The sequence below is a fragment of the Mobula birostris genome, chromosome 26 (genome assembly GCF_030028105.1).
Source record: "Mobula birostris isolate sMobBir1 chromosome 26, sMobBir1.hap1, whole genome shotgun sequence".
Lineage (NCBI taxonomy): Eukaryota > Metazoa > Chordata > Chondrichthyes > Myliobatiformes > Myliobatidae > Mobula > Mobula birostris.
The window spans coordinates 5397821-5420483 of record NC_092395.1 but is presented as its reverse complement, the minus strand read 5'-3'; the positions used below and the strand labels follow the sequence as shown (position 1 = coordinate 5420483).

The 22663-nt window shown below is 42.3% G+C and overlaps 1 protein-coding gene across 3 annotated transcripts in view; it reads left to right on the top strand.

Annotated features, from left to right (window-relative positions):
* Positions 1-20239, top strand: part of LOC140188342 (unconventional myosin-Vb-like) — a 166976-nt gene extending 146737 nt beyond the window's left edge. For all 3 annotated transcript variants that reach the window (XM_072244508.1, XM_072244507.1, XM_072244506.1), the window contains 6 exons: positions 1014-1100; positions 2406-2556; positions 6417-6699; positions 14014-14188; positions 17385-17465; positions 19399-20239. In XM_072244508.1, coding sequence (XP_072100609.1) covers positions 1014-1100; positions 2406-2556; positions 6417-6699; positions 14014-14188; positions 17385-17465; positions 19399-19551 — 930 coding nt within the window. In that variant the 3' untranslated portion in view covers positions 19552-20239. The remainder of the gene's footprint in view (positions 1-1013; positions 1101-2405; positions 2557-6416; positions 6700-14013; positions 14189-17384; positions 17466-19398) is intronic.
* The last annotated feature ends 2424 nt before the right edge of the window (positions 20240-22663 follow it).

Sequence of the window (22663 nt, the reverse complement as noted above, 5' to 3'; positions counted from 1 at the left end):
TGTTGTTATTTTCCCTCAGCCGTCGGGCTGATCAACATCACCCCACCCCACCCCACCCCACCACCACTACATCCACATCAGCCACTCCTCTCCACAGCCCCCTTTACCCTTCATTCCCCCCCCATCATGCTCTGCCACCACATTTGCCCTCCTCCCTAATTCCTACACTCACACCGTCAAAATACTACTGTGTTTTTATAAGCCCTGCTGCTACCTGGAAGAACTCGTCTTGCCAAAGTCAGTTTGTCACTTTAGCATTTCCTGTCAGCCACCTTGTGACCAGATACTCGGGCGCACAGTGTCACTTTATCTACATACAATCAGTCTATGCATATAAGCTGATCTTGTGTATATACGGCCACACTCAAAAGTTACTTGTGTTTTATAAGATTGCTTTTATATTTTTATTTATTGTCTTTGTGTGCTGTGTCAGATCCGGAGTAACAGTTGTTGGGTTCTCTTTAAACTTGTGCGCAGAAGAACGACAATAAACGATCTTCAATCTGTCTCTTAAATATCTGTTGAAGATTGTCTGAAGGGCTTTATAGAAAAATGTTACAGGCATTTCATCCCTCTGGTTCTAGATTGATTTTTTTATCTCATTCCCCCAAAATAGAACAACCCATTCCCAGTCTCTGCTGATGTCAAATGGTGTTTTTAATAATGCCATCAATCATCCCAGACTCCCTGTCTTACTTTCCCTTAACCAAGGTCTAAACTTAATATAGCTAACTGCAAGTGACTATATTCTGTAAACCATATGTCACAATCACAGAATAGCCCTTTAATTTATCTTGTAACAGTGGGGAAGGAAACAATATGGGCAGTTTATTATTTGCTAATCTGACAGGTGAATTTTATTTATTGTTGAAAGCTTCTGTGACATTTGAACGGTGGTTTCTGTGTTGGATCTTTTGATGTCTTACAGTGGGGGGGGACTGAATTGTGTGGGGAGGGAGTAAAATTTGGAGATTTGAGTGCCTTTTATCTTGACTCTTGTTTAAATTTCACAGAGAAACAATGATTTTGAGATGGTGGCATTCTGGCTTTCGAATACTTACCGTCTTCTTGTCTGCTTAAGGCAGTATAGTGGTGATGAGGTGAGTGCTCTAATTTCACTTTGAGAGGATGGTGGGCTGCCACCAAGGTTGCTGCCTGGATTAGAGAGCATGTCTTATGAGCAGCACACACAAAGTGCTGGAGCAACTCAGCAGAATATAGTCAACGTTTCGGGCCGAGATCCTTCATCAGGACAGTCTCTACCACATGTCTTATGAGAATGAGTTGAGTGAGCTGGGCCTTTCTCTTTGGAATGAAGGAGGATGAGAGATGATTTGATAGAGGGGTACAAGATGATAAGAGGCATAGTTTGAGTGGCAACCAGAGACAATTTATTGGGGCAGAAACGGCTGTTAAGAGGGGGTACAATTTTAAGGTGATTGGAGGAAAGTATGGGGAGAATGTCAGAGAATTTTTTTTTAATGCAGCATGGTGATTCTGTGGAATGCCCTGCTTGGGGTGGCATTACAGGCAAGTACATTAGGGGCATTGAAGAGACTCTTAGATTGGCACAAGGGTGATAGAAAAAGGATGATATGTAGGAGGGAAGGGTTTTGTTGGTGTTGTTCTGTTGCCACTTGTATTCTGCAGAAGATTGGTGCCGGAATGTGTGGTGACGCTCGCACATCCCTGAGTGTGTTGGTTGTTAGTAGAAATGATGCATTTTACTGTATCTTTCGATGTACATGTGATAAATAAATCTGAATCAGAATCTGTCCCCATCTCCCTACCTTGAGGTGGAGTGGTAGCACAATGGTTAGCAAACATTACCAGCGACCCAGGTACACTTTCTGCTGTGTGTATGTTCTCCCCATGACTGTGTGGGTTTCCTTTGTGTGCTTCAGTTTCCTCCCACTGTTCAAAGATGTATCATTTGGTAGGTTAATTGGACACTGTAAATTGTCCCGTGGTTAGGCTGGGGTTTAAATCGGGGGTTACTGGGTGGGACAGCTCGAAGGCTTATCTCAATAAATAAATAATATAGTCGATCCTTTGTTTCACGGCTTCAGAATGTAGTGGAGGGTATACTTTTACAATGAAGCTCACAGTAAATTTATTATCCAAGTACATCATGACACTACACTACCGTAAGATTCAGCTTCTTGTGGGCATTCACAGTAAATATGAAGAGACACGATGGGATCAATGAGAAGCAACCTGCAAAGACAAACAACCAGTGTGCAAAAGATGACATTGTGCGAAATTTTAAAAAGAAGTAAATAATAAATAATATTGGGAACTTGAGTCATAGAGGTCTATAATAACAGTAAATAAATTTAACCAAGCCTCAACTCTAGTGTCACTGACAGTTTAGTAACTAATTTTATTTTTTGCCTTGTTAACAGAGTTCGGATGAAATGAACACACCTGCACAAAGAAAGCACACTTTGAGGAATTTGGATCTCTCCCAGTACTGTCTGGTTTTATCTGACCTTGCCATTCAGCTCTATCACCAACTGATCAAAGCCGCCAAGGGAAAGCTACAGCCAATGATTGGCAAGTGATTCTGTGCAAAGCACAATGTTGTCTATTACCAGTTTGAAATGATTTAACCTGAGGAAATTTCATTTTCTTTATTTATGACGCAGTACTTTTGGGTGGGGATGAAAGAATGAGTAACTAAAATTCAGTTCTGCAGAAGAGAGCCAGAGAGTAGTGAAGCTTGGAATTTGTTGCCAGAGGCAGCTGTGAAGGCCAAGTCTGGGGTGTATTTAAGGCGGGGATTGATAGGTTCTTGATTGGTCAGGGCCTGAAGGGTTACAGGGAGAAGGCAGGAGATTGGGGCTGAGAGGAAAATGGATCAGCCATGATGAAATGGTGGAACAGACTCGATGGGCCAAATGGCCTAATTCTGCTCCTACATCTTATGGTCTAAGAGTAGTTAAAATACTGGGGAAGGGGGCCCAAGCTAACTCACCTTTTCCATATGTACATGTTCTATAATCCTGACAAATGTTCTGTGCACCCTCTCATCAATACTGATGGGACGCTTGCTGAGATAGAGACAGATACATTGGGGATGTTTAAGAGACTCTTGGATAGCCACATGGATGATAGAAAAATGGAGGGCTACGTGGGAGGGCAGGATTAGTTTGATCTTAGAGCAAGTTAAAAGGCCAGCACATTATGGCCAAAGGATCTGTACTATGCTGCACTGTTCTGTGTTCTGTGATCATTCTAAGTAACTCTGAGGTTGTTTTAAATGTAGTCAGTGTTTTTAGTAATTGAATTGCCAGTACACTGCTTTGTAGTGAATGAAGTAGCACTGTAATGACAACAAATTTGTAACTCTGCTGAAAGTTCAGGGATGAGCACTGGTGTGAGCACTCTTGAGTAAGTGCAAATCCTGGTACATTGACTGCCAGTCAAGTTCTGAAATGACAGAACCGTTTGTCAGTGCTTTTTGGTTTTGGGCAGTGTGTGGGGATTAAATTTTATCATTTGAAATTTGTTAAATGTACAGAGAATTTTAAATTCCACCGGAATTGCAGTGATGCAATCCCAGCTAATTTGGCAGCTGTGATACTATAAGGATTTTGACGTCATTATAATGGGAAAACAGGATAGCTATATAGAATATATAGAGGCCTTCCGCACCACATGTTGTGCCGACCTTTTAATTTACTCCGATATCAAACTAACCCTTTCCTCCCACACAGCCCTCCATTTCCCTAACATCTTAAATGTCCGGAATGATTCTGCCTCTACCACTACCCCTGGCAGCACAATTCATGCACCTACCACTACCACTCTGTGTTATCAAAATAAAATAACTGTCTCTGACATCATCCCTGCACTTTCCTCTCCAAATTAGCCACTTCTGCCCTGGGGAAAAGGTCTCTGATTATCCACTCTATCTATGCCTCGTATCATTTTAAACATCTCTGTCAAGTCACCTCTTGCCCTCCTTCACTCCAAAGTGAAAAGTCTTACTTCGCTCAACCCTTCTTTACAGGGCATGTTCTCTAATCCTCACAAATCTTCTCTTCACCCTGTCTGATGCCTTCATGTCCCACTTATAGCGAGGTGACCAGAACTGAATACAACTTTCTAAATGTGGGCTGACCAAGATTTTATAGAGTTGCAACATTACATTATGGCTCTTGAACACAAACTCCTGACTGAAGAAGGCCAACATGCCATACACCACATTAAGCATCATCAGCTTGTGGGGCAACTTTGAGGGATCTATGGAACCCCAAGATCTCCCCGTTCCTCCACAGTCTAAGAATCCTGTCATTAACTGTCTAATCTGCTTTCGAGTTCCACCTTCTAAAGTGAATCACTTCACTCTTTTCTGGGTTGAACATCTGCCACTTTTCAGCCCAGCTCCACCTCCTGTCAATGTCCCAATGTAACCTACAGCAACCTTTTACACTATCCACAACTCCACCTACCTTCATGTCATCTGCAAGTTTACTAACCCACATTTGGAACTGAAATGCATCGGTGATTGGAACTTCTCCATGGGCTTTGCTGCTTTGATTTCCACACTGGGGGTGTGTAAGAAATGATCAGAAGTTATAAAACTGGACTTGCTGTAAATTAACCTGGATTTCTAGCCTTTGTACTGTGTGACACTGATTTTTTAAAAAATAATGTATTAAGTTATTACTGCTAAATGATCTTTAATACTTCAAAAAAAAAATCTAAATTTATGGATTAAGTTTCAGATGGAAACATAGAAAACCTACGGCACAATACAGGCCCTTCAGCCCACAAAGCTGTGCTGAACATGTACTTACTTTAGAAATTACCTAGGGTTACCTATAGCCCTCTATTTTTCTAAGCTCCATGTACCTTTCCAAGAGCCTCTTAAAAGACCCTACCATATCCGCCTCCACCACCGTTGTTGGCAGCCCATTCCACGCACTCACCACTCTCTGTGTTTTTGGAAAAAAAAACTTGCCCCTAACATCTCCTCTGTACCTACATCCAAGCATCTTAAAACTATGCCCTCTCATGTTAGCTATTTCAGCCCTGGGAAAAAAAGCCTCTGACTATCCACACAATCAATGCCTCTCATCATCTTATACACCTCTATCAGGTCACCTCTCATCCTCCGGTGCTCCAAGGAGAAAAGGCTGAGTTCACTCAATCTTCTCATAAGGCATGCTCCCCAATCTAGGCAACAGCCTTGTAAATCTCCTCTGCACCCTTTCTATAGTTTCCGCATCCTTCCTGTAGTGAGGTGACCAGAACTGAGCACAGTTCTCCATGTGGGGTCTGACCAGGGGTCCTATAAAGCTGTAACATTACCTCTTGGCTCTTACTCAATCCTACAATTGATGAAGACCAACGCACCGTATGCCTTCTTAACCACAGAACCAACCTCTGCAGCAGCTTTGAGTGTCCTATGGACTCGGACCCCAAGATCCCTCTGATCGTCCGCACTGCCAAGAGTCTTACCATTAATACTATATTCTGCCATCATATTTGACTTACCAAACTGAACCACCTCACACTTATCTGGGTTAAACTCCATCTGCCACTTCTCAGCCCAGTTTTGCATCCTATCAATGTCCCGCTGTAACCTGACAGCCCTCCACACTATCCGCAACACCTCCAACCTTTGTGTCATCAGCAAATTTACTAATGCATCCCTCCACTTCCTCATCCAGGTCATTTATAAAAATAAGTAACATAGTAATTACAATTTTTTTGACTTTTCCAACTTCCATTTAATTAAAGTTCAAAGTAAGTTTATTATCAAAATACAGCCATATCACCATACACTACCCTGAGATTAATTTTCTTACAGGCATTCACAGTAGAACAAAGAAATACAACAGAATCAATGAAAAACTGCATACAAACACCCAGTAACAAATGTGCAGTTATGTATTTCCTAACCTTTTATTCAGCTCTGTACCACGTTTAAAGCTGGCCAAAGAGTGGGAAGGAACCGGCTTGGTGTAAGAGTTGCTGCCTCTGAAGGTTTGCTGCCAGCAGCTGCTGTCGGAACTGGGGGCAGTCTGAACTGCTGGAGCCGACTCTCTCCATGACCTCTGACTTGTAAATCAGAAACACAAAGCTTTATTGTGTAATAATCACAGTGTTGTTCAGCTGGAAACTGTCTATAGGCATAGAATCATAGGAAAGTACAGCTCATAAACAGGCCCTTCAGCCCATCTAGTCAGTGCTGAACCATCTAAACTGCTTACTCCCAGCAATTTCCACTCGGACCATAGCTCAACATATCCCTGCCATCCATGTACCTATCCAAACTTCTCTTACACATGAATTTGGGATACTTGAATCTCCAATTTGATTGCTCATGGATGTCTGTGAAATGGTTTAGTGTTTTTGCCGTGATTTTATTTGGAATTTTCTTCTTTTTAAAATCTGACCTACAGTGTCTGGGATGCTTGAAAATGATACGATTCAGAGCATGACCATGAGACCAGCAGGTTACAGAAAGAGGGCAGGAGACCAACTTGGCTTTGCCACTTCCTACACGCTGAATACCATCCTTCAGCAACTAAGCTCGTTCCACAGCATCGTCTCCAAACATGGTCTAGATCCTGAAATTATTAAGCAGGTTTTCCGACAGATATACTACACAATAGCAGCAATCACGCTGAACAACATGCTTCTGCGAAGGGATGTGTGCTCGTTTAATAACGGTGTCCAAATCAGGTACAGTAATACTTTCCCCGATGATGATAATGAACTGGAAAAAAAGAAGACAGTTTTTGAGTTTGTGGTTTTGAACTCTGCAGGGGTCAATCAATAAAGTGTAACTTTAAGGTCATCTGGTTAAGTTCTGATTGCAAGCAGTGTAGGAAATCATGGTTACATTTGGAACAGAGGTTGAGTTTAATTAATCTGCTTTAATCAGAATCAGTTTTAATATCACGGGCATGTGTCATGAAATTTGTTGCTTTGCAGCAGCAGTACAATGCAATACCTAATAAAAACTGTACATCATAAAAGAGATGAATTTAAAATAACTGTGCGCAAAGAGAGCAAAAAACAGTGAGGTATTGTACATGGATTCACTGTCCATTCAGAAATCTGATGGTGGGGGGGAAGAGTTTGTTCCTAAAGTGTTGAGTGGGTGTCTTCCGCCTCCTGTACCACCATCCTGATGGTAGCAATGAGAAGAGAGCATGTCCTGGGTGACGGGGGTCCTGTGCAGTGGCCCCTCCATACCAGACGGCGATGTAACCAGTTAGAATGCTCTCTGTGGTACATCTGTGGAAATTTCTCTCAAACCACTAATGAAGTATAGCCGCTGTCGTACCTTAGTTAATAGCTTCTATTTTATATAAGGAGTGTAATTGTTAGCAATGTTATGAGGCTGATGTGTGATTAAAGCTGCTTTTCTAAGGTGTGGTTTACCTTTGCAGAGTTGGAAGATTGTATTGCCCTGTATTTTAATGTACAACACACTCTCCATATCTTTCTGTGACATGGAGACCATTTGGCCATTAATCCATACTTGCAAGTGTTTGAAAAGCAGAATACGTGGAGGAAATCCACAAGGTCACAGTGAGCATGCAAACTCCACACAGACAGCACTGGAATAGCGCACAAAACGCTGGAGGGTCTTGCCAAGTCAGGCAGCATCTATGGAAGGGAGTAGACAGTTTCAGGCTGAGGCCCTTCATCAGGACTGGAAAGGAAGGGGGCAGAAGACAGAATAATAAGGCGAGGGGAGAGGGGAGGAACATAAACTGGCAAGTGGTCACTGAAACCAGGTAAGGGGAGAGGAGGATGGGTGGGGGAGGAAGATTGTAAGAAGCTGGGAAGTGATGGGTGGAAAAGGTAAAAGTCTGAAGAAGTAGGACTCTAATAGGAGAGGAGAGTGGGCCATGGAAGAAAGGGTAGGGGTGAGGAAACCAGAGAGAGGCAACGGGCTGATGATGAGAAGGGATGAGGGGGACCAGGATGGAAAAGAGAAGGGGGGGGATGGAGAGAAATTACCAGAAGTTGGAGAAATCAATGTTCATGTCTCCAGTTTGGAGGCTATCTAGACAGAATGAGATGATGTGTCTCCAACCTGAGTTTGATCTCATTGTGGCAGGAGAGGAGGACGTGAATCACTCTATTTTGAACAGAAAATAAAAACTTACAAGCTTCTGGGAATATCAGAATTTGGGCCCATTTAGTTTCGTGATGTGATTTTGACCTATGATTTTAATGAACCCTTTAAGTGATTTGCTCATTTCAGAATCAGAATCAGGTTTATTATCACCGGCATGTGACGTGAAATTTGTTAACTTAGCAGCAGCAGTTCAATGCAATACATAATCTAGCAGAGAGAGAAAAAATAATAATAAATAAACGAGTAAATCAGTTAAGTATATTGAATAGATTAAAAAAAAGTGCAAAAACAGAAATACTGTATAATTTAAAAAAGTGAGGTAGTGTCCAAAGATTCAATGTCCATTTAGGAATCGGATGGCAGAGGGGAAGAAGCTGTTCCTGAATCACTGAGTGTGTGTCTTCAGGCTTCTGTATCTCCTACCTGATGGTAACAGTGAGAAAAGGGCATGCCCTGGGTGCTGGAGGTCCTTAATAATAGACGCTGCCTTTCTCAGACACCGCTCCTTGAAGATGTCCTGGGTACTTTGTAGGCAAGTACCCAAGTTGGAGCTGACTAGATTTACAACCTTCTGCAGCTTCTTTTGGTCCTGTGCAGTAACCCCTCTGTACCAGACAGTGATGCTGCCTGTCAGAATACTCATTAAATTTTTATTCAAAGTCAATGTAAGTTATTCTCAAAATAAACATTTGTCACCATTGTCGTCATCATCATGCGATTGTGGTCTTTCATTGACTATAAATGTTCTTGGCAAATTTTTCCACAGAAGTGGTTTGCCATTGCCTTCTGGGCAGTATCTTTACAAGATGGCTGACCCCAGCCATTATCAGTACTCTTCAGAGATTGTTTACCTGGCATCAGTGGTCACATAACCAGGACTTGTGACATTCATCAGCCCCTCATACAACCATCCACCACCTACTCCCATGGCTGCACGGGATCGTGGTTGGGGGCAGGGGTGGTGCTAAGCCAGGGTTACACCTTGCCCAGAGGTGACCTGCAGACCCGCAAACGGAAGGAGCACCTTACACCTCCTTTGGTAGAGACGTATCTCCACTCCGCCACCCAATGTGACCATATACCACCTAGGAATTGATCTTCTTGCAGTCACTTACAGGAAAATAAAGAAATACAATAGGATTTATGAAAAGCTACACATAAAGGCTGACAAGCAATCAATGAGCTACTGAAGAAAAGTTGTGCAAATAATCCAGAAAACAATTGGAAATGCAAATCTCAATTTGAGTACATAGAACAGTCCAATTTAGGAACACACCCTTCAGCTCTCAATGTTGTGCTGAACGAAATAAATTAATAATCAAACAGCCAGCTAACCTAATCCCTTCTGCCTACACAATGTCCATATCCTTCTGTTTAAAAAAAGTAAAAGAAAAGAAATATAGTTGGCTGATGTTCTGGAGATGTAGGGAGTGTGGCTTTAGTTCAATGTTTCCATTTAATATCAGGAAATGTATACAGTATACAACCTGAAATTCTTACCCTCCACAGAGATACATGAAACAGAAGAAACACTCCAAAGAATGATGGGGAAAAATGCCAGAACCCCAATGCCCCCTGCCCCCTCCCACGCACAAACAGCATCAAACCCCCCTCCCCCACTTATTCTAGCAATAAGCATCAGCACCCCCACCACCCACTATGCAAGCAACAACAAAGCCCCAAAGAGAGACCATAGTCTACAGTCCATCAAAAACTGTTCATCTCTACAGTTTGACATCCATCCCCCCCCCCCGGGGGATAGCTGATGCATATCACAAGTCCAGGTTATGTGACCACTGACACCAGGCAGACAATCGCTGAAGATGGCTGATAATAGCCAGTGTCACCCGTCCTGTAAAGACACTGCCCAGAAGGCGGCAATGGCAAACCACTTCTGTAGAAAAGTTGCCAAAAGCAGTCTGGGACTGACAGATGGAAGACCATGATTGCCCTCGGCGTATGACACAGACCTTGATGATGATCTGTTATTGACTTCGTGGGTCAGCGATATTAAGTTGATTACGGTGTTATTAATTAAGTTATCCCCAAGTGTAGAGGAATGTTTGCATCATAGATAGGAAAAGTAAAGGGATGGAGAAAAAGGAATCTGTGGGAGAGGAGAGTGGACCATGGGAGAAAGGGAATGGGGAGGGGATCCAGGGTGAGTTGATAGGCAAGTGAGGAGAAAGAGGTAAGAGGGCAGAGTGGAGATTGAAGGGAGGGGAAAGGGGGAAAATGCTGGAATTTGGAGAAATTGATTTTCATGCCATCAGGTTGGAGGTTATCTAGATGGTATAGAAGGTGTTGCTTCTCCAACTTGAGAGTGGGCTCATTGTGACAGAAGAGGAGGCCAGGGGCCAACATGTTAGAATAGCATTGGGGATAGGAATTAAAATGGGAGACCATGGGGAGATTCCACTTTTTGCAGATGGAGTGGAGGGTGCTCGACAGTATTACAGAACTTGTTAGTGAAGTATTTAATGTTGATTATGGATTTGCTGGTTTCAGTAGCTCTGTTTATTCTATTGATTATAGACTTTTTTTTAACCAAAACCATTTCTGTAGTGATTTACAAAAATTTCTGCTGTTGGAACAAGGTTCTAATGTTTTATTTAAAAAAAACAAATATGTACAGGTATGTGTATAGGTATGCACTCAGTGGCCACTTTATTAGTGTTATATGTTCATGGTCTTCTGCTGTTGTAGCCCATCCACTTCAAGTTTCAATGTGTTGTGCATTCTGAGATGCTCTTCTGCACCCCACTGTTGTAATGTGTGGTTATTTGAGTTACCCTCACCTCCCTGTCAGCTTGAACCAGTCTGGCCATTCTCCTCTGACCTCCCTAACTAACAAGACTTTTTTTGCCCATAGAACTGCTGCTCACTGGATTTTGTTTTGTTTTTTGCACCATTCTCTATAAACTATAGAGATTGTGTGTGAAAATCCCAGGAGATCAGCAGTATCTGAGATACTCCAGCCACCCCATCTGGCACCAAAGAGCATACCACGGTCAAAGTCACTTAGATCACATTTCTTCTGCATTCTGATCTTTGGACTGAACAACAACTGAACCTCTTGACCATGTCCACATGCTTTTGTGCATTGAGTTGCTGCCACTTGATTGGCTGATCGGATATTTGCATTAATGAGCAGGTGTATAGGTGTACCTAATAAAGTGGCCACTGAGTGTATGTGAGTTACCTTCATCAAATTTAATTTGATGTGATGCACTTGGCACTGAATATTGATTGTGCAGTCTCTATAAGAGTAATGTGTTTAGATTTGGGAGAAGTTTTGCCTATCCATTACTAAAAGGAAACTAGTTCGCCAGAGGATGGTGAATCTGTGGAATTCATTGCCACAGGTGGCTGTGGTGGCCAAGTTATTGGGTATATTTAAAGTAGAGGTTGGGAGGTTCTTAATTAGTCAGGGCATCAAAGGTTATGGGGAGAAGGCGGGAGAATGGGAGTGAGGGGACTAATAAATCAGCCATGATGGAATGGCAGAGCAGACTCAATGGGCTGAATGGCCTGATTCAGCTCCGATGTGTTATGGTCTACTAATCAGTCACCAAACCGTACAGCCAATACTCATGCACCCTTATATTTTCTAACATACTCATAGTTAATTCTCTTTGTAAAAAAAAAAACATGAATTTGCTTCATCTACGCTGTTAATTGCAATTGTTTGTCAAATTCACGAACTTTATTTAGTGATACAGCATCATACAGGCTCTGAGGCAATGAGCCTGCACCACCCAATTACACCCACATGACCAATTAACCTACTAACCCATTCATCTGGAATGTGGGAGGAAACCTGAGCACCCGGAGGAAATCCATGCAGTCACAGGGAGAACCTGGATCTCTGGTGCTGTAATAGGTTAGGCTAACTACTGTTACCTTACTGCCCAAGATTTTCCTTCAGAAATCTACTGATTTTGTTCAGCTGCTTTGCAAGTGCTTGTTTCTGCACCCCTCATGAGATCTGCAGATGCTGGAAATCCAGAGCGACACACACACAATGCAGGAGGAACTCAGCAAGTTGGGCAGCATCTTTTGAAGGGGAGTAAACAGTCGACGTTTAAGTCCTGCCCAAAATGTCCATTCTTTAATTGCTCTCTGTAGCTGCTGCCTGATCTGCTGAACTCCTCCCTATTAATAACTTTAAAAAATTAATAATTTTCTGTAGCAAAGGCTTTGTTGACCTTCAGTCCCCTGCTTTCTTTCCATCTGTTCTTTGATAGATGGGTTACACTTGGTAGCTTCTGTTCCAGAGGTCTCTGGAATGTCAACATAATGCTGCTCACCATTTCTGGGGCAATCTTTTGTGTTGAGTAGTTTTGGGAGGTCAGCTATCAGTTCCAGGAAGATCTGTCAGGTTTTAATTGCATGGATATAACTCTGCAGTTCTGCAGCCTGTTGTGTGCTGTTGTATTGATTACTGTAGAACATAACAATGGCACTACAACCTGTTCTTTTCCTTGTGTCTGGTAAGGAAACCACTCTGCAGTGGACAGGAACACATACCAGCACCAGCCTACCCGCATTAAGGACATAGATAGGGAAAGGTGCCGGAAAAAGACCAGTGACATCATGAAGGATCCCACCCACCCTGCTCATGGACTGTCTGTCCCATTCCCATCAGGGAAGAGGCTATGTAGCATCCACACCAGGACCACCAGACTCAAAAACAGTTACTTTGCCCAGGCAATAAGGCTGATCAACACCTCCACCCACTGACCCACCTCTCCACACCCCCAACCACCACTACTTTATCATTTCCTGTCGGTCACATTATGTGCATACACTCCTGTGCCCAATGTCACTTTATGGATATACAATCAATCTATGTATATAAGCTATCTTATGTATTTATATTTATTGTGTTTTTATTATTATTCTGTTTTGTGTTTTTTTTGTGATGCATCAGATCCGGAGTAACAATTGTTTTGTTCTCCCTTTGATAAAAACAAACAATTCTGAATCTTGAGAGTTTTCTGGTTTATTTCTTGCAGCTTTCTGGTTTTCCTGATTGTGAAGGTGTGATTTTGTAGCCTGTCTTGTGAAGAGAGCCTGATCTATGAGGGTAGGTCGAGTGAGCTTGGGATTTTCCCTTTAGAATGAAGGAAGATAAGAGGTGACTTGATGAAGGTGTGCAAGTTGATAGGAGGTGTAGACTGAATAGACAGCCAGATACTTTATTCCAGGCAGAAATAGCTAATACAAGGGGGCCTCATTTTAAGGTGATTAGAGGAAATTACAGGGGGGATGTCAGAGATTGGTGGGCGTATGGAATGTCCTGCCAGGGGTGGAGGTAGAGGCAGATACATAACATATTTAAGAAGCTATCTTTCTCTTCAAATGGGGATGCATCTTTATTCCCCTTTGTGTATCACAATATACCCATGGGGATAAATTTAAGTTGTGGCTGCTATTGAAATTATGGTTTATTAAAATAAATCATATTGGTTTAAGTATAAAAGGTGTAAATTGGTTGAAAGTAATAACAATAGTGTTATTAATTACTGATATGCGGTTTGTGTTGTCTCATGTACAATACTAACATTTTAAGATACTGTGATGTAACAGTGAGGCAGACTGGAGTTCATGTTCTTGATGCCACGTTAGTCTAATTGTTTACGGTAGCTGAATAGTGTAGTGGCCAGCCTATTACAGCGCCAGCAACCTGGGCTCGATTCCCACCACTGTCTGTAAGGAGATTGTACGTTCTCCCTGTGACTGTGTGGGTTTCCTCCCATGTTTCAAAGACGTAGGTGAACTGGCCAAGTGGGTGTAATTGTGCGGTGTGGGCTCGTTGGGCCTGAAGGACCCGTTACTGTACCGTGCTGTGTTTCTATAAAATCTCTCTGAATGTCATTGTCTTCTTTCTCCTAATTTAGGAACAATGTCAGCCAGCTAACCGAGTGGCTAAGGAGCAGAAGCTTGCACCAGAGTGGTGCAGTGGAAGTCCTGGAGCCACTGGTACAGGCCTCGCAGCTGCTGCAGTTGAACAAAGTGACAGATGCGGATGCTGAAGTGGTCTGTTCCATGTGCACTCTACTCACACAGCCACAGGTAGGTCTTCTCGTGGAACGTCATACCGAATTGTAAAAATCTGAGATGCTGTTTACAAACTTGATTGGAGAGTCCCCACCTAGAACTCCTTAACCTTTTTACTGAATACATTGAGAACATTAAGATCATGGAGTTCAGACTCCAGTTACAGTGAACACGCACACAAAGTGCTGAAGGAACACAGCAGGTCAGGCAGCATGCGTGGAAATGAATAAACCGTCAATGTTTCGGGCTGAAACCCTTCTTCAGGACTGGGAGGGAAGGGGGAAGGAGCCAGAATCAAAAGGTAGGGAAGGGACGGAGGTCAAGCTGGAAGGTGATGGGTGGAAAAGGTAAAGTGCTGGAGAAGAAGGAATCTGGTAGAGGAGAGTGGACCATGGGAGAAAGTGGATGAGGAGGAGGAGGGGATCACCAGGGGAAGGTGATAGGCAGCTGAAGGGAAGAGGTAAGAGATCAGAGTGTGGAATTGAAGAAGACCGAAAGGACAGGGGGCAAAATAAAATGATGTGATGTTGGCGAAATCGATGGTCTTGCCATCAGGTTGGAGGCTTTCTGTAGTTTCTGCCTGACGTGCTGAGTTTCTCCAGCATTTTGTGTGTTGCTCTGGACTTGCAGCATCTGCAGGATCTCGTGTTTGTCATTGAAGAAATATAACCGGAATATGAGGGTGGTGGAGGTGGATGTTTGGATTAACGGAAAATTCACACTGGAATTCTAATGTAAACCATAGCTGCTTTACCCTATCCAGCATTGCAGAACCCAAGGACCCTTCTGTTCCTGAAGGAAGCAAACTCTCTATCTGTGGTAAAACTTTGAATCTAGTACAACCTTGTGAAAAGTCAAAGTAATGTTATTATCAAAGTCACCATATGCAACTCAGATTCATTTTCTTGTGGGAATTTGCAGTAAATTCAAAGAAACAGAAAACCCCAATAAATATCAGGAACATGAGATGAGGTTCTTGAAAGTGATCACATAGTTTGTGGAAACATTTCAACGATGGGGTGAATGAAATCTGGTTCAAGAGCCTGATGATTGAGGGGTGATAACTGTTCCTGAACCTGGTGGTGTGGGTCCTGAGGCTCCTGTACCTTCTTCCTGATGGCGGCAACAGCAAGAAGAGAGCATGGCCTGGACGGTGAGGTCCCTGATGACAGATGCTGTTTTCCTGTGACAATTCTCCATGTAGATGTGCTCAATGGTGGGGAGGGCTTTACCTGTGATGGACTGGGTCGTATCCACTACTTTTTGTGAAAAGATGCAACCAGATAAATTGGATTAAAACTATTTGGATAAAGTGGTTTTGAATGTGCATTAAATATTTTGGAAAATAATTTAAACATACAATCTGAAACTTGTTTATACATAGCACATTATTGCACAATACAGGCCATTCAGCCCACAATGTTGTGCTGACCTTCTAGCTTAAGAGCAATCTCATATTCCCTCTCATGTAGCCCTCCATTTCTTAATCCATGATAGAAAGCTATGATAGAGTTTCTTAAATGCCTATAGTGTATCTGCCTCTATCATCATCCTTGGCACTGTGTTCCACACTCCCACCACTTCCTGTGTAAAGAACTTAACTCTGACATTTCTACCCCCCACCCATCCTTTCTAATCACCTTAAAATTGTGTCACATGTTGTAACCATTTCAGTCTGGGACAAAGTCTCTGTGTAGCTTTGAATGAACAAATGACTTTGCAGCTTTGGTTCTTGCGTTACTTCTCTGTGGGTGATTCCCATGATTTTGGAACAAATCCCATTGCTGTGATTCATGAGGTTAAAGGGATGTTTAGAGTTGAACCAGATGGACTGTGAGGCTATTTTTGCCTAATAGAATCACCATTTCCTGTAGATGGAATCTTAGACTTTAGTGGTTAGGACGATTTGCAAATGAGAGAGAAAAATTGGAAGCTTGAGAATAACAATAAAATAAAATATCTCCCAGGCTTTCAATTCTTCAGCAAAGTAGTAGCTCCCAAACTTTTTTTTTTTGAAGAATGATAAGATTTCATTAAAACATATTGAATATTTAAAGTTCTGGATAGAGTGGAGGTGGAGAGCTTGTTTTCTATAGTGGGGGAGTCTAGGAGCAGAGGGCACAGCCTCAGAATACAATATTGTTCCTTTAGAACAGAAATGGGGAGCAATTTCTTTAACCAGAGGGAACTCATTGCTACACCTAGCAATGGGGGCCAAGTCATTGAGTATGTTTAAAATGGAAATTGAAAGGTTCGTGATTAGTTGGGGTGTCAAAGGTTACGTGGAGAGGACAGGAGAGTGCGGTTGAAGGAAATAATAAAACAGCAATGTCTCGTAGTCCGAAACCATTTGGAGAAATGGGCTGTTCCAATATCCATGGTAACTTGAGTGGAATAGACAGTTCATGATGCTGTGAGATGTGTATTGCAGGTGAAACTTGGTTTCCCATCTCAGCAAAAGAGTTCTGGAATCTCAAGCACTTCTCAAACTGCTAAGAGAAAGGCCAAGGATGGCAGTCTACCAAGTTTTGAACATTATTTGGTGGCCCAAGTTGAAGGTGTTTTTGTCAGAAGCGAGACTTCACTTTGTGGGTTGCCTCCACATAGCCATTACACAAAGCAAGGCACCGATTTACACACCTGTGCTCCGGAAAGCTTGGGAAATCCTGCACTGGGTAGTGTTTGTCAATCTTCCTGCTTTGCCGCACCCACTGCAGGACTGGCATGGTGTTTACACTGATGTACTCTGTACGTCAGAGCTGCCGTCAAACGCTACAGCACAGAAACAGGCCCTTTGGCCCATCTAGTCTGTGCCAAACTATTGTGCTGACTAGCCCCATTGGCCTGGACCATAGCCCTCCATTCCCCTCCCACCTGTGCACCTGTCCAGCTTCCTCTTAAATGTTGAAATTGACCCCACATCCAACACTGTGCTGGCAGCTTGTTCCACACTCTCAATGCCCTCTGAAGAAATTCCCCCTCAGATTCCTCTTAAATGTTTCAGCTTTCGCACTTAACCCATGACCTCTAGTTGTAGTCTCAGTGTTGAAGTAAAGTTTCCAGGTCGTGCTCATGGGCCCCGAACTCTTTAAAGACTTGTGGAAGCTCTTGCAGAGTTTCCCATGTGAGATGTATTCAATAAATATGCATTTGGTTTTGATTTGATATCTTCATCCTTACTTTTACTCCTTTACATTTCAACTTGAAACAGATTGTGAAGATTTTGACCCTTTATACACCTATGAATGAGTTTGAGGAGCGTGTGACTGTAACGTTTATAAAGACCATTCAGGTTGGTTTATTGCATTTATCTTGTTCAACAAGAAATCTTCATTTTTCTTGATTTGTGCAGCTAGCTCGATTCAGAAATTGTATTTGGATCACTTGGGTGCTTATTTATTTTTTGAGCGACAGCACAGAATAAGCCCTTCGAGCTGTGCCGTCCAGCAACCCCTCCCCAATTTAACCCGAACTTAATCACGGGACAATTTACAATGACCAATTAACCTATCTTAATCACGGGACAATTTACAATGACCAATTAACCTACTACCCAGTATGTCTTTGGACTATGGGTGGAAACTGGAGCACCCGGAGGAAACCCACACGATCACAGGGAGAACGTACAAACTCCTTACAAGGTAGTACCAGGAAGGAATTGGATTGTTTATAAAACAAATTCCTTTTAAAATGAGATAGTCGAAGGACTGGCATTGGGGACTGAGGATTTTGGGGAGCAGAAGTGAAGTTTTCTTTGGGCAATTAGTGCTTTTGCTGGTAACAGTGAATTTTATCCCTCTACTTGGTGCTCTTTAAAGGCGAAGATTTCTGGAAATTTTATTTATTTTAAGCAATTAGTATTTCATGGAGCAACAGTCAGACAGTGTATACATCTTTTGCAAACCCTTCAGTAGTTGCATAGACACCTGAAGAGCAGACTGTCTGTTGGATGGAAGTGACCAACAACTCTGATAGAGGCAGATGCCAAGTTTTTAAGCTCACCAGTAGGAGGTGGTGCTTTAGCACTGCTGGCCCACCACCTCAAGGGAGTCTTGATCGTTAGCAGGCCGAAACTCCTGAAGACAGGTGGCAGATCAACTGATGATCCCACTGGTGATAGCACAGGACAGTTAACATCTTAGTCCACGTGTATTTTTTAACTCTAAATTCTGCAGATGTTCACATCTGTTATTTATCTTTCAATAGTGGACTCTCATGAAATGTAATTGGGTTCTATCTACGAAACAAGATGGTTGGCAGGAGGGGGGATATTACAAAGCCCTTGCATTTGAATGGAGCAGACATAACAGTGAAAATATATTTTATATCTAGATCAACCAAACTTCCAAATACTTCATAACTGCTTACCTCACCAATCTCATTCCTAGAAAGTTTATTCATTTGTACATGTCTGTTTTTCTTTAAAGATTAAAGACCCAAAGATTAGATTTGTTACATGTACATTGAAGCAGACAGTATGAGGATTGTGTTGAGACAGCTTGCAAGAGTCACCTCGCCTTTGGTGTCAACATAGCGTGCTCACAACTTACTAACCGTAATCTGTGTGTCTTTGGAATGTGGGAGGAAATCCGAGTATCCGGAGGAAACTCTCAGTGTCACAGGGAGAATTCGTTACCAACAGTGGTGGAAATCGAACCCCATTATAGGTGATCGCTGGTGCTATAAAACGGTTGCAGAAACCGCCATGCTACTGTGCACCACCAAGCTGTCATATAAAGTCCAGTTAATTTTTTTTTTGTTTCAGTACAATTGGGTGTTTGTCACTGAGATTCAAGATTGTTTAATATTGTTTCCAGTATGCAGGTGTAAAGAGATGAAATATTCATTACTGCGGATCACAAAAGAACGCAATAAGATAAAGAACTCAATAATTAAAATACGATAAATATAAATACATAAGATAGTTTGTATACATTGGTTGTTTGTCCTTAAAGTGACGCTAGGCGTAGGAGTGTCTGTACATAAGGTGACTCTGATAGGAACTGATAAAATAGTGCTGATTGGGGGTGTGGAAAGGTGTTGTTCAGCCTTACTGCTTGGGGAAAGTAACTGCTTTTGAGCCTGGTCCTGGTGTGGATGCTACGTAGCCTCCTCAATGAGAGTGAGAGTCCACGAGCGGGGTGGCTGGGATCCTTCATGATGTTACTGACACTGACTGAGATTGAAAATTGGCCATTTACTTTCACTACATTTGTCTTCCCCAGAATCGATTGGTGGGCAGAAGTCCAAGTCGGCAGCTGTTGATGGATCTGAAGCATGTGTTTGCTGTAAACTTTCCTATTATTCCTTCTCCCATGAATCTGGAGGAGATTAGAATCCCTGAGGTCTTGCAGCTAGACTTCCTCAAGAGAACCTGAACATGTATCTGGATGACCAGTTCAGTGGAAGCCTATTTATAACTGCCGAGGGTTATGTTGGGAAAATTACATATTTTTGCACTAATTGTGATTATATGCAAGTCGTGTATCCAAAATATTTAATTGAATAGTTCAGTCCATTTCAGCAAAAGATATTTTAAATAAATTCAACTGACAATTTTTGACTTAATTGTAGATACAGAGGTACATAATTTGTTTGGTAATTAGTTCAGGCTTCTGGAACTGTTTAAACATGGATTCAGCACTTTAGATAATTAATATGCATTCCTTAACCTTTTGCACAGGTGTTCAGTGTGGCTGCACCTCAAATCTGCAAGCAAACATGGAATTGGGTGGTTAACAATCAGTTATTTTATTTTCATTTTTAGAGTCTTTTTATGGCATCTTCACTTGTGGAACTGGGCATCTGAGTTGGTGTGTCACTAGTTTTACTCTTACACAGTTCCCTAGATCCTAAACAGCAAGTGGCTTCACCATAGAAGAAATAACCTCACTGAAACAGGAATGACTTTGGGATGGTTCTAATGTCCATAACTATTTGTTGCAAACTTATAATTAACATTTTAATTACTAAGAGGTTGTAATATTGGAAGAGGTTTTTTGCACAAATGTAAATGTGAAAATATATTTAATGTGGAATTTATTGCATCCTTTCATTAAAGAGAAAGACAACATCAACTGTCTAAGGCTAAAATTCAGACCAAGTTGGTTCAAATTGTACTAATTTTGTAATGTGTGTATAATTGGTCCTAATTGCCAGGGTTCATCGTGCATGTCTAGTATCAGATTGTTCTATTTAATTACAGTAGATTCTGGTTAAATGGTCCATTGGTTAATTGGAATAGCTGCTTATTTGGGACAACTCTTAAAGAACAAGAACTAATTGAGAAAATAGCTGGGATTCCCTTTGTTTGTTTGAGACACTTTGCCATTTAATTGGGACAGGAGAATTTTGCTGAACAGCTTCTAACCAGTGTCAGGCATATGTGCTTGTATGGCCATTAGACACAATACCACGCTTTGAACAGTTTTTAAATGGCGTCAGTTATGTGTGTTTTCAAAGCAGTGATTTTTGTCACGGATGGTTGGTGAGAAATGAGCAGTAAGACAACTTGGAACTGTTTTGCTAACTGTGGTTTCAAGCATTCAGGCATGGGGATGCCAGAAACGGGAGCGAAAATGAAACTATTTCACTACTTCAGGTTAGGAGCTATGAAGAATTTGAAGGTCTCGACAATTATCTTGAATATTACAATGAAAATTAAGATTTGGAGTATGCAATTGTCAAAAGCATTTGTATGAAGGCAGTCCATTATGTGGTGTCTGTGCTGATTTTGTTTATTTCCAGTCAATCAAAAGACCATGGCAGTGTGTTGTTTGTCATATCAGACGATGACAGTGAAACCCGTGCAGTTTTTAAAATGGAAAAGCTGTTCCACTGGTACAGTTCCAATCTCTTGACCTCAGACGTCTGGTCCCTGTGGCACGAGTAGTCGTCACAGACTGGAGTCTTCCTTGGCTGCAGTGGATGACCATGACCTTCTGTGCCTTGTCATGCCCTTTGCCCTCTATGAAACATTGCAGAACCGCCTTTTGGCCATTGGATCTCTTTGGTCTCATCTGCTGGAGCTGACTTCACATTGCTAGGGCAGGTATGTCCCTAACTCATCGGGGTATGAGGTCTGTCTGTTGAAGCAGTGTATGAGGGAATAGCCATTGTCACATGCAAACAGCTACTTGGTGGGGACCAAATGCGAGTGAGGTGCCCCAGAATGGGCACAGCAAGCCCCTTCTCTGGAGGTGCTATCCTTCCATACACTGGATGAATTCCTCTGTCGATAACTATTGGGAATGAATACACAGTTTTATAGTACTGTAGTACTATTGACAGTGTTCTAAATTGGTCTGCATTTCATTCAAATACATAATTAGTTACTCAGTTAAATGGTAGTTTGTCTTTTTTATATCTTTTTAACTATTTCCATGAAACTTCAGCTAATTGGAACAACAGCTTAATTGGAACAAAATGTATTGGTCCCAATGTGTCCCAATTAAACAGAATCCACTGTATTTGTAAATTTTGTAGACTGAGGGAGAAATATAGCTGTACTATTGCCTTGGCTCAAGAAGGCCCTTCTGACTGGCGATTATTTTTGAGACTCAAAGTTTATTTCTTCGGGGAAAAAAATGGATACGTCCAGTTCAATTATTAAACAAAAACCTGTTAACATAAGACTAGATTGTATCATAGATGAGTATACGTTGAAGAAATTTTAAAAATTTGAGCATAAGACTCCGGCCTATGGTCAGGCCACACTTAGATCCCCTCCAGTTCGCCTACCAGCCCCGACTAGGAGTTTAGGATGCCATCGTCTACCTGCTGAACCGTGTCTACGCCCACCTGGACAAGTCAGTGAGCACTGTGAGGGTCATGTTTTTTTACTTCTCCAGTGCGTTCAACACCATCTGCCCTGCTCTGCTGGGGGAGAAGCTGACTGCGATGCAGGTGGACGCTTGCCTGGTATCATGGATTCTTGATTACCTGACTGGCAGACCACAGTACGTGTGCTTGCAACACTGTGTGTCCGACAGAGTGATCAACAGCACTGGGGCTCCACAGGGGACTGTCTTGTCTCCCTTTCTCTTCACCATTTACACCTCGGACTTCAACTACTGCACAGAGTCTTGTCATCTTCAGAAGTTTTCGGATGACTCTGCCATAGTTGGATGCATCAGCAAGGGAGATGAGGTTGAGTACAGGGCTACGGTAGGAAACTTAGTCACATGGTGTGAGCAGAATTATCTGCAGCTTAATGTGAAAAAGACTAAGGAGCTGGTGGTAGACCTGAGGAGAGCTAAGGTACCGGTGACCCCTGTTTCCATCCAGGGGGTCAGTGTGGACATGGTGGAGGATTACAGATACCTGGGGATACGAATTGACAATAAACTGGACTGGTCTAAGAACACTGAGGCTGTCTACAAGAAGGGTCAGAGCAGTCTCTATTTCCAGAGGAGATTGAGGTCCTTTAACATCTGCCGGATGATGCTGAGGATGTTCTACGAGTCTGTGGTGGCCAGTGCTATCATGTTT